The sequence below is a fragment of the Typopeltis vanoorti genome, chromosome 22 (genome assembly GCF_054136105.1).
Source record: "Typopeltis vanoorti isolate ZY-2024b chromosome 22, IOZ_Tvanoo_1.0, whole genome shotgun sequence".
NCBI classification, from domain to species: domain Eukaryota; kingdom Metazoa; phylum Arthropoda; class Arachnida; order Uropygi; family Thelyphonidae; genus Typopeltis; species Typopeltis vanoorti.
This window is the reverse complement of record NC_143570.1, coordinates 59,199,830-59,212,905: the sequence shown is the minus strand read 5'-3', so window position 1 is coordinate 59,212,905 and position 13,076 is coordinate 59,199,830. Positions and strand designations below refer to the sequence as shown.

General features: G+C 33.9%; 1 protein-coding gene across 1 annotated transcript in view; it reads left to right on the top strand.

Moving 5' to 3' along the window:
• LOC150094441 (adenylate cyclase type 1-like) overlaps positions 1 to 13,076 on the top strand; it is a 619,545-nt gene that overhangs the window by 315,746 nt on the left and 290,723 nt on the right. The window contains exons 6-8 of the mRNA XM_090412469.1: positions 4,217 to 4,375; positions 6,931 to 7,075; positions 10,651 to 10,836. Of these exons, the coding sequence (XP_090268595.1) occupies positions 4,217 to 4,375; positions 6,931 to 7,075; positions 10,651 to 10,836 (490 nt within the window). The remainder of the gene's footprint in view (positions 1 to 4,216; positions 4,376 to 6,930; positions 7,076 to 10,650; positions 10,837 to 13,076) is intronic.

The following is a 13,076-nucleotide window of genomic DNA, read 5'->3' as shown; positions in this document are numbered from 1 at the left end:
AGTTTACCTATTTTTCAGGATGAAAAATAGTTTACCTAGTTTACCGCTTTAGACATTTCCGGAAGCCCATGTTTTTATTGTGATAATCATCCAGTATTGAGTTAGTGACTTTGATTTTGTCATTTGTCACGTATTTCTTAATAAGATCGCATTATGGAGATCAATCGTAATTGATCTCCATAATGCGACCTTATTAATCTGCTTGAAAGGTGCAAAAAGTGGTTTAACTGGTTTAAGCCTTTTCCTGAAAAGCACTATCTTCTGGAAACCATGGTAGGAGGATTTTACTTCAATACTTTCACTATTTACAGTACCTGTGTGTGTGTGTGCGTGCGTGCGTGCGTGCGCGCGCACATATGCATGCATTCTTCAAAATACGCACGTGATGCATTCAAAAATATATCTCCTTCGCGTTCCTTCTTGTTTTATTTAAACTTAAGATTAAACCCACCCATACCATGCAGGTTTACGAAACCAGATCGCCGGAATAGATGGGTTAATCCTTATGCTCGTAGAAGATATATTATGTTTTCTTCTGGCTAGTTTGCCTATTTTTCTGGATGAAAAATCCTGATATTCGAACCCAGATCTTTCCAACCGAAGGGCGATATCGAAACCGATTCAGCTACAGGAACGTACAGGATTGCTATTAATATTATTATTATTATTACGTGACACCTCCAAGGAGTCCGAAGACTCATCGAGGGAGGGCACCCATTCCAGAGCTCTCCATCTCCACCAACTACAGCGAATCGCAACTGCCATCATCTACACCAACGCCATCTACTGGTCGCCACCACCACTGCTATTTTTACAGACAATCACAAACATTCATGCCCACGGCGGAATTCGAACCCGCAGCCTTTTGGCTGGAGAGTGAATACGCTAACTACTCGGCCAACCAGGCCTATCAATGAATAATACAGAGTAAAAGTTATGAGTAACTTCATTAATAATTTTCACTAGTTGGCACATACCATTGATATGAATATGGGATCTCAAGAGCGTAAGAAAATAAAGTTATATTCGTATATGTGTTATTTATGTGACTTAAGCCCTTATCATGAAGACCAATTCTTAAGTGAAAGTACAGTCTTTCCAGACTTCCTTCCCCGCCTACACACACCGCAATTTGGTCTTTACTTCTTAATGTTGTCGAGGGTTAGTATCTTTCCGAATTGAAGCTTTTAGAATAAACATTCCCTTATCCTATTTCTAATTGAAAAAAAAAAAAGCTTCTATCATAACGCAAAGTGCACAGTTTATATGAATATATCATCATTTCTTAAAATTGATCTTTTATGAGATTAATGAAATGTGAGATGATAAATTTAACCTCGTTTTTGTTGAATATAGAAGAACATTTAAGACACGCAGAATAATTTCTTGTGTATATGTTTCTTGGCTGAGTGGTATTAATGGAAGTTCTTCGGTGAGCTATTATTTTATACATGAGAATGTATAATGCTTTAACTATTCCACATTATAAGATGTACGCTGCTTAATTAAACATTTAGAAAAATATTTAAAACGATTTTAATTTTACATTATACTCAATATGTTATACATCATATGTTATTCATTTTTAAGCATCCTATAAAATTTTAAGAAAACAAAACGATCATTCGTAAATGCATAAAAAATGTCTTTGAGACATCACAGCGTTGTTGTTAACTAGATAAGAGATAATCTCATAGATAAATGGATCGATTATTTAAACTGATGATGAGTATTTCGAAATATTTGATTAAATATTTAAATGAGTTAACACAAAAAATAATGTTGCTTGATTAGGTCACCCCAGTGACCTAATCAATGCGTGTGTTCATGATCGGTAAAACAACCTTGCCAACATTTGTCTTGATTACTTTAGTCTTGCTCGAATAAAAAAATTCCAGATCTAATAATGTGCTAGACCCACAGCGGTTTAGCACATTATTAGATCACTATCTGTGATTCACAAATGGAATTTGGAATCTCGTCTCCAATACTGCTCACATTTAAGAAATTTTCAGTAATTTTTTCAAACTGTTTGTACAGGTAATTCGTTGGGTGGTCTTGATAATTGCACAGTGTTAAAGTAGCCTTTAGTCCGAGATTATACAAATTACTCCTCGAGGGTCATGCTTATCTCTTTGGTCCTTCATTTACATCAACATCTAGTCTTTAAAATGGAGCGACGACTAGATCTGTTCAATGAACCTCTGTTCTTTTTCTCTAATTCTTAAGTGATATTTATTGTATATATACTTGTTTTTTTCTATATGCCAACACAAATCTATGTTCTTGTAAGATATATAGAGTTTTAGAAAAAGAAGCGTATTCCAAGCTCTCATAGAATACAGAATGTAGTGTTACTTATTGAATGCAGCCAATTTCAAGTGAACTATTCCATCGAGTTGAATAGCAGGTTCGGTGTTAACACGTATTCATTAAGCTGAGTCCGCTACAAAAAGAGTTTCTTGCAAAAGCTAGCTTACATATAAATAAACAATGGACTCTGTCGAATGAAGGGGTGAGCGTGGAAAGGGATGAGGAATGTTGAATAAAATTCCTTCTTCTAATTTAAAAGTTGGCTGTCACAGAAAAAAAAGACTAGAGTTAGAATTTTTCTTGCAGCATCTTTGAGACGGGAGAGATCACCGTAAATAAAGAAAATTCTTAATTTACTTTCTTCCATATACACCTGCATTATATATGAGTATCGTGATATGTACGTTTGTTCAGCTCTACGTATAAAAACCATCTCTTAGAGCGAAAACTGCTTACATTTATGGTTACACTGTTTCAAATGCATGTGCCGGCTGCATGTACAAGGTAATGCCGAACTAGGATTTACTTTTGGAGTGCAATATACATGCATTCCAAAAGTAAACATACATGCATATGTATGTTTCGTAAAAACTTCGGGTTTAAAAAATAAGAAAAATATTAAACTTAGGTTGATGTTAAAATACACATTTTTGTAATATTTTATTAATCATATTACATGTCAGGTCTAGGTAACCTTTACCTGAGAATTGTATTGTATCATTCACGTATCAAGAACTCATTCAAGTTTAACGAAGCCCTTTGGTTGAAAAGACCTTTGTTCGAATCTCGTCGAGGACGCAATGGTTCTGGCCGATCATGGGTTAAACTTGTAAGTACTTCCGATTATTATGATTATTATTATTCACATGTCAAATATAATACCATGTAATATGACTTGAAGTTTTTAGATAATTGATGGATAAGTAGGGAAAACATTAAATAATTGCAAATAAGTGTAGAGAATATATGAGTGGTTAATTGAGCGTGGAATGTGTCCTGTTTCATGTTACATATATTATAGCCGGATTCTCATTGCTTGTCGATGTTCCTCAAATAGTTGAGGTCCGTAGAAATGTAAGTGGTGATTTTCACATGACGTGTAAAATAAGACCTTGATTTCTATTAAGGATATCATGCTCACATGATATCCTTAATAGAAATTAAGAAATAAAACAAAGTATTTTTTTCTTTCTTCTAAATAAGGCCACATACGAACATATATCCTGTGGTAACCATTTCCTAACTCTAGACTGCTGGAAGAAACTTTATTACTGGGTAAGAAATAATCTTTCTTTTTTCTTAAAAAAAATAAATAAGGATTCTTTATTTTTTTCTTCTCCCAAACCGGTTCCAGAGTTTGTCGATCTTCAACGCAGGCAAGTAAATTTTATCCCGAAAACTTCGAATATAACCCTGCTACGCTGAAAAATCGACCGCTGAATTCGCACTATTTCAGAAATAATACCAGGAACACAAGCAACAATTGGCTGCCGTACTTTCATCACCTGTAAGTCTTGAAGTCGTTGCTATCCACGAACTCATTTACTATCGATTTGAGCTGTGCTTTCCAGTTTCTAAAAAACAAAGAAACTAGTGTTGTTATTTGCTTCCATGGAATCTTAATAAAAATCAAGGTCTAAAACTTTCATTCCTTCCTTAGTGTAAAATACTGTGCTGTATAAACGCACGACATTTCTTGCGGAGCAAGCTAATCATATATCTACTTCAGATCTCAGCTCTGTTTCAAGAGATCCGAAACAGGTGAAATGTATGAAATATGAATATATGTGTATATATATCCTTCTGTGTTATTATTCATATTATACATTGTATAGAATTTGCATAACTCTTGATGGTATTGCTGTCCAGTTTGATAAAGAAAATGGTGGCGTTTCTTTTACAGCTCTGTAGTAGAAGCAACAGACGTTCAACTTAACATGAGGGTCGGAATTCATACTGGTCGTGTGTTATGTGGCGTTCTTGGACTTCGAAAGTGGCAATATGATGTGTGGAGTAATGACGTTACGCTAGCCAACCACATGGAAGCAGGAGGACAACCTGGGTAAATACTCCGTTGTTTTAAGTTATTAAATAAAATTAAGGAAAATTTATTGAAATCATATTTGAAAGTTAAACGTTTTTGAAAATGTAACATTAAATAGAAACTCCTAATTGCATAATATGTAGTTGTGGCACAATTTACTTGTTTTATTTGCAGTTTAATTGGCTATATTTTATAGTATTTAAGAAGAAGAAAAAAAGAGGTATTTTCTTCCATGAACAGGTTCGTAAACTAAGGAAAAAATCTTGATAATACATAATAGTCAGCTGAAAGCATGTTAACTAACTGTTTTATTGACTATTTTAGCAGTCAGTCTCATATCCGATCCATGAGGAGAATGCTAAAAAGAAAAATTAGGATGTAAGTTGAACCTTCCGAGACACTAGAGTTGATACTTAAAGTGCAGCAGATTTGTTTTCAAGTTTTTTATAGCTCAGCTTCGCATTTCACAGAGGTCTCAGTTTGGACAGTATAATATTTATTGGTATTGCGACACATGGTATGTTAAAGCTTTGTTATTAGAAACACTACTATAAAACACTCATCACATGCCTTTTGTTAAAGAACGTGAGACATTTGAAGAATATTTCGAAGTTTCCACTTAGAAAATTATCGTCTGAACAACTGATTCGGGGGTTGCGAAGATTGTTTATTTCTGGAAAACGTAGTAAAGTGAAGATGCGTTTAAGTATGTGTTAGTCATATACTTGAATACGAGGAATTTAAGATTCTTAGTCTCTTCCTATGATGTAGAAATGCTAGTTTATGGTCTGTTTCTGTCTCCAACGTGAATTGTATCTTTTGATGATAAGATTGCAATATTGCAAGTTGCCTCGTACATCTAAACAGTGATCGTACCTCGTACATCTAGGCATTTTGTTATTAAAACCAGATACAATGTTAGCCTTTCATTGCTATAATACTTGAATAAATCACTTTAGTTTTTTGTTTTTCTTATAACAAATTGGTTTGAAGAAAATTTTCATGGATCTTTCGCATTACCAAAAATATTATTTGGTGTTCCATGGCACAAAAAAAAAGTTTAAGAGACTTATACAGCATATTACAAAACTTGGAACAATACCACAGAAGAAGGTGAATGCTGCTTCGATCACATTGTTACATTAGACGAGCCATTTGGTGTTTTAACATGCTCTGAGATGTCAATGCAATAAATTGTACTTTGAAGGGTTTCCGCGATCAAAAATATTCCAGCAAGAACTTGTCTAAGAATGTGAGGGTATTCTTCTCCAGTATGCTGAAACTTCATTTCTACAGTCACTTCAAAGTACTAGTGTACGGTCTCATCATCATCTGCAACCTGAATTAGTTTGTAAAATGAGGCATTTGTCGCAGACTCTTCATTATGTTTCACTATCATACAATACAATACGGAGTATCTCATACGATGCAATCAATATGAAACAAAGCCATATGGTGTTTTAACAGATTCCAGAACCCGTGAACCGATTCTTTTCATCAGTTCGTTTCTTGAATCGATGGCACTGCTACAGTATTGGCGCAACTCTCTCCCCCCACCCGACATATTTTCCTGTGACTTAAATCTTCAGTCTTCATTTGCTTGATAGGTCTTTTCATCACAGGGTATCTTAAGCATTATAAATCGCTTTCCCTGTAGGTAGTTGGAAACACTGATCTGCAGATGAAATTTATTCTGTTACTACAAGTGTGTTAACCGGAGTAAAAAAATAAATAAAAAATTGCCATTATTTCCTCATTTTTCATAACCGGATGATAACCAGTTCATATTTATAGGAACGAGATCGAAAGGTAATAGGGTGTATAATCTTTCTAAAGAACAATTATATACCTTGTTACTTTCCGATTGTATTTTGGGTATTTTAATATTATTTAAATACTAATTTATATTGGATTTTATTCATTCAAGTTCAAAATATATATTGAAAGTCAATGATGTCAAAATGATTTCAAATGAGTCAATAAGGAGACTAATAATAGCAAAAAAAAAAAAAAAAAAAGAGAAAACGTCATTGCCATACCACACTTGTCCCTTCACTACAGTTTAATCGCCCATTTGAAATTCTCTTTCAAATTTAACTAATTATGAGAGTTAAAGTATACTGTCTATATTCTTCTTTCTATTAGTCTTTCTAAGAAAACAAGGAAGTTGTTTAAATAACCAAAACAGAAAGTCCAAAGAAATAATTTAATTGGTATTCGTCCCTAATTATAATATATAATAAAATAGAATTAATTGGACTCGTCTGTACGTATTTGGCATGCATGGTTTTTTACGTAGGCATCAAATGAGCGTTATTCAAACCGTCAGCATTATTCTGATGAATACAATAACCGATGAGAAACACGATTACAATTCGAATACATGCATCTGTTAAAGTTCGCCCATGAAAGTAATAAAACTTTTGTTTCTCAAGCAACCCAGAAGCGGTTTACGAAAATGTTATTAGTTATTTAATATTTTCGCTGAAGAAAAATTCAATCCGGCAATTTCAAGAAATAAACCCAATGGATTTTTATGTCACGATAACTGGTTTGTTGTTTTTCTTTTCCAGCCGGGTTCATATTACACAAGCCACACTCGACTGCCTCCACGGAGAGTACGATGTGGAACCGGCAAGCGGGGCAGACAGGGATGCTTATCTGCGTGAGCACAACGTAGTGTCTTATTTTATCGTGCCGCCTTCTCACCGAAGAAAAGTAAGCATTGTTTTTTGTTTGTGTTTGTTCCAGTTGAGATGATAGTACACATTCTCATCACTCGTCTGCGTTATTCGTTCTAGCTAAACCGTAAATGTACACTTAACACAGAAAAGAAAAATATAACCAAAACACCGATTCTACTCTTTGTTTCATAAATTTGTACTGACAAGCATAAGTGGCATCTTTTAATTGGGAAATTGAAATCGACCAACATTGGAAATCAGTCCCAAACCCATCTTTAGTTATAAAGAACATTATAATACCTTTATTCTCCTTCTTGCTCTTTCCGTAAACATGGCCCACACTACGATAATTTCTGTTTTACAAATACACAGAAATATTTCATCTATGCATCTTATTATTTCTGATAATTTCGTGTTTCTCTCCTTGAAAATCATTTTCTTACTATTATTGATATTTCCTTTTTCGTTTCAAATTTAAGGTTGAAACTTTATAGCTCAAATCGCATGCCAGTATTATTTATCGCAACTGCCACTGGGAAAACTTCTAAGGACATTTAAGTTTCTGAACAGACATTATATTTGTGATTGAGTTTTTAAATTCGCTGAAATACTTCAGTGCTGATCCGAAACCTTGCATGTAATTTGTAGATGGTGTCATTATTACACGCAGAATAAGAAACATTTGTAATTAAGTAGAGTGCTAGTCACAGTACTATATCATATAAACACAGAACCTGCACGTATTTAGTTGCATAGTGAGATGCTAAATGCTTCCAATAAATATTACTCTCGAAATACGATTGATCTTCAAAATTTCCCTTGAATAATACGATCTTCAAGATGGCATTTCGCTCATTTTTTCAGTTTGTTAGTATAAGTAGGTTGTAGCTCTCCAGTCATCAAATACATTTGCCCATTTGTCACATTTTTTTTAATAGAAAATAATTATTGACTTTAAAAATATACGAATATAACTCCACGATTTCCATAAAAAATATTGTGGAGATCGCTCTCTGACAACTCTCTCACTTATTTACTGCACTTCTTATCATATAACTATAAAGTTTCTGCCTTGTAGTACGTTCATGAATATCATTCTTCCGAAATGGTATACAGATATGATGCCATCACTTTTTTTTCTCGCCTATTTTAACGTATTTAGACATATTTTCTTCCTCTTCATTCATTATTAGACGCATGTTCTATTCCTATATATTTCTTGTAATTACAACTGTCTCAGGTTTGTAAATCCAACATATTTCTTTCCTCCTTTCTAACTTCCTACGATTCAAATTAACAATATATTCTAGTTTCGAAGGCCTGAGCTTTCGTGGTGTTATCATTTTACTTGCTTATCATTTTAAAGGCCTAAAAACTGTCTTTGAGTAGTAAAGGTGCATCTCATATTAAAACAACAAATCATTCGATCAATGCAATGATAAATGAACCTATTTTGAAGTCTAATATTTATTATGAGTATTATTTTTGAACTTGCTAGATTTATGCGTACAGTCATCTCAGTAACATAATACTAAATTTTCAGTATATCAATATTCGTAGAGTCTGGGCAGACTAACGCTGCATGACAATTTCAAGGACTTTCATTAAACTCATGAACAAAACTGATTGAAACATTGAATTAAAAGACGACACAGAGGAAAGCCAATAGCAACAACTTCCTGCTACATTAACAACTAATACTAACTACTAATTTTAAGTTCAAAACTGTAAGGAAAAAAGGAAAACCCTGTGCTATGTGATTTGCGTATTGACATATAGGAAGTATAAGTAGACACTAAACAAACCACGTGTGAGGTTTTCGTGATTAGGAATATTCTACAGAAATTCCTAGCGCTTGCTCATTTCTCCTTCATCCAGGTACGGAATAATAAATTCTATCTCCAGAGATACCTGATTTGCAGGAGTACCATATAACCGTCTCCATGGCAACTAAATTTTCTCGTTACTTTAAAACAGTGTGCTGTAACAACGAAGCTGCTCAAAGCAAGATAGCGCTATCGGGGACTTTTAAATTATACCGACACCGCTCTAACTTAGCGCTACATCAGTAATTAAAATTGAAAACTCAGAAGGCATAAAAGTTTTACTTTATTTCTCTTCGGAACGGTAATTATTTCTCCAAATGCTTTCTTAGAATGAATACGATATAAATGTTCACAAAAGATACATTTACACTGCCTGCCTTGCCAGTAACGACAGGGGAAAAAATTCTCTAGTATGGAAAATTTCCTGCACAAAAGACATGAAAAAGTAACTAAAAAGAAAAGTTTTCTTCAGGAAATTTTTATTATGCAGTTGGATAAATTATTTTATGTAGTGATAGAGAAAACAAATGGTTTTAATTACGATTTTCCTGAACGAAATATACAGAAAAAGTAACAAAGCTCATATCATCATAAATTTTCATTTAGTTCTCCGAACCTTGCTTTACTTAATTTATGTAAAGCACCATCCCATCCTTCCTTTCCCCCATTTTTTTTTCTTTATAAAGTATATAAAAGACTTTAATTATTGAATAATATTTCCGAATTTTTTTTTTATATTAAAATTATCGTAGATACGAGAATTCTCGGAATCCTTTAGGGACTCGCTCTGTTCTAAATTCTTTCAGTTCTCCATTTTTTTTTTTTTTTTTTTTTTTTTTTTACAACACACGAAACACGGCTCATCTTTCCATTTGTTATCGTTGCTCATCATATCTATAAACCTACTGACATTCAAATAGAAATATATATATTCACACGTGTAGGGGTTTGGAAGATATCCGCATATAGTTGGCGAAAATATCCAAGAACTCTTTCTAGAACTATTTTAAACGCGTGTACCATGCAGGTGTAAAAAGTTTACCTACAGCATGATAGAATCACTTGAAAGTGCTCATGGATGACGTAGTTTGCCATCCCTGTCATTCGTGTAATCCAGTCATCCTGAATGTATCTATAATCTTGCATCGTTGCGTAACCTTTGACCTTGCTATGTTTCTTTCTACAACGTCCAAAAACCAACCATTTCGATATTTCCTGTTTGTTCACTATCACCTGCACCATCCCACTTAGCGTTTTCGAAAGGAAAAAAAAAAGGAACGTAACATATAAATCATACAGAAATTGCAACAACTATCATTGCTGAAGAGTATTTTTAGTCGCATGTAATGTCAGTGGCTTCTGATTGGTGAAGTGTTTTCAAAAGCTGTTGCATCATTTTACTTATGCATGTGTGTGTGTGTGTGTATATATATATATATATATATATATGTAGCTGTTGCTGTATTTTGTAAGCTAATTGCTTGATCACAGTTCTACGCAGCTGAGTTACTGCTTTTTTTTTCTTTTTTGCCACGATGGAATGCTGTTTCGTTTGCATGAACACCTATAAGCTCCCATCCCCCAATTTGATGCTTGTTAAAATTTCCCATTTCTTACTTACTTTTCGAATTGCATGTTATTTGCATTTCTTCCTTTATAGAGCTCATGTAAGAAAGCATTTTGTTGAATCCCTTCGCGATACATCACGCTCACTTGTCTGTGCTGCCGCCGAATAAGTTGCTTGCTGCATTTTGTAACTATGGCAACATATTCTCCTTTCTAGCCACTTCTATTCAACACACTACAGGTCCGCCAGCTAGCGGGCTGCAGTCGCCGGAAGCTGTCTTTCAAGAACGTGTCCAATGTGGTGGTTCAACTTCTCCACTCCATCAAGTACAGCATGGACGTTCCATTTTCCAATATCGCAACACCATCTTCTGTTGCAAATGAAAAACAGTCCTCCAAAAAGGTTAGTAGAACTTTTGCTTATGAACTATCTTAGTTGTATAATAGTAGTAGTCATAAAAATATGTAGCTCTATTTTTATTTTAAAATTTTTGATGGAGATATAGTCGCCCTGAACTGTATCTAATAAACTAAATATAACTTAAAAAAAAAAAAAAATATATATATATATATATATATATATATATATATATATATATACACATATAAAAAAAATCAAGCTAACAAAATTCGAAGATAGCTTCAAATATTTGGGAATTTTAGAAGCATCAGAAATTCTGCACAATAAGATTAAAGAAAAAAATAGAGCAGAATACATAAGGCGGCTAAAAAAACTCCTTAAGTCAATGCTTAATGCCGGAAATTTGATAAAAGATATTCAGCAGGCATTGTTGAATGGATCCAACTAGAATTGGAGAATTTAGATCGAAAAACTCGAAAATGAATGAGAATGCACCATGCCCTTAATCCTCGCAGTGACATTGATAGGCTCTATCTATCACCCAAAAAAAGGAGGTAGAGGATTATTACACGTGAAGCAAGTTATTGAAGAAGAAAAACGAAATCTGAATGCTTATCTGCAGAAAACAACGGAAAATTTTCTAATCGAGGTAAGGAAAGAGGGTTTATTTAAACCCATGGAGGCAAAATTGGAGAACAAGACCAACCAAGTAAAAGTGAGAACCGAAAGATGGAAAAATAAGGCATTGCATGGAAACTACCTGCACAGCATAAAGGACAGCGCCGATAACAACTTGATCTGGCAATGGAGCACTAAAGAAAGAAACAGAATCTGTAATTTTTGAAGCACAAAAACAGGCCATTATAACCAATGGTATGACGGCAAAAATACAAAAAATTCAAGAAAACAGTACATGCAAATTATGCAAAGAGAAGGAGGAAACGGTAGACCACATTATTAGTGGCTGCAGCAAAATCGGACAAACTGAGTACCGCAAAAGGCACGATGATGTGGCAAAGATAATTCACTGGCATTTATGTAAAAAAAAAAAGAAGTACGTTTAAAGTATCTAAAGACTATTGGAAACATAAAGTTGACCAATAGGTGATTGAGAATGAAAAAGCTAAAATATTCTGGGATTTCAAAATCCAGACTGACAAAAGCTTGGAATGTAATACACCCGATATTACAGTGGTTGAAAAAGGTGAAAACAAGGGTGTTCAGTTTATCGAAATATCAGTACCAGGAGATAGCCGAAAAAGAAACTGAAAAAAATTACAAAGTATCGGGAGTTGCAAATCGAAGTTGAAGGAATTTGGCAAAAGAAAAACGAAAGTTGTTCCCATAATAATAGGTGCTTAAGGCGCCATACCCCAAACACTGAAAAAACATCTAGAAGCACTCGAGTTAGATGGAGTAAAAACCGGACAGTTGCAAAAGGCCGCTTTGTACGGCACAGCATTCATTTTCAGAAGGTATTTCCACAATTCATAGGCCCTTGGGTAGGGCTCGAATTAGTGAAATATAACCAGCCTTTTACTTAAGGCTGAAGAAGCAAATCAAGCTTGGATGAATATTATATATATATATATATATCACTATTTCTTTATAGTAGCTCTCAACAACTAGAGGTTTACATGAATAAATAGTTGTACTTACTTTGTAAATACTGACGTAATGCAATAGCCTACCAATAGGAGATCTTTTCAAGAGAGGGAAAGAGAGAGAGAGTTCTAAATGTTTGAGATTACATGACTAGAATAATTGCACAAATGCTACTGTAATAAATTTGTTTCCATTATTATATGTGTGGGTGTTTCACATCTCTGCAGTTACCGAAATAAAACAATTTTAGTTAATACTCTAAATTACTAAAATTATCATGATGCTTCAAAATTGTTTTCAAAATTTGTTATGGCGATGGAGTAGTCCCTTTGTAACAGCTAGGCTTAAATGTTAGTTTGTGCAGGTTTTAATTGAAGGATATTAATTTACATACCTGTGTAAAAGTCTTGAATGTAAAGATGATATAAACTTGGCAAAAGACTTGATCATAGCCGTATTAAATAAACTTGATCCATATTAAAAAAAAAACGAAAAAACCAGTAACAAAAGAAATTAATACCGAAAAGATGAATTACGCAAATTTAGGATTTGAAAGCACTGAGAATGAAAAAAGTGTTATATACATAGTAAGCCAGCAACAAACATGACGGTGCTAGCCGTTTCGTTATGACCTCATCAGATGAGAAAAGCCGAAAACTAACTGTGAGCTAGCCTCA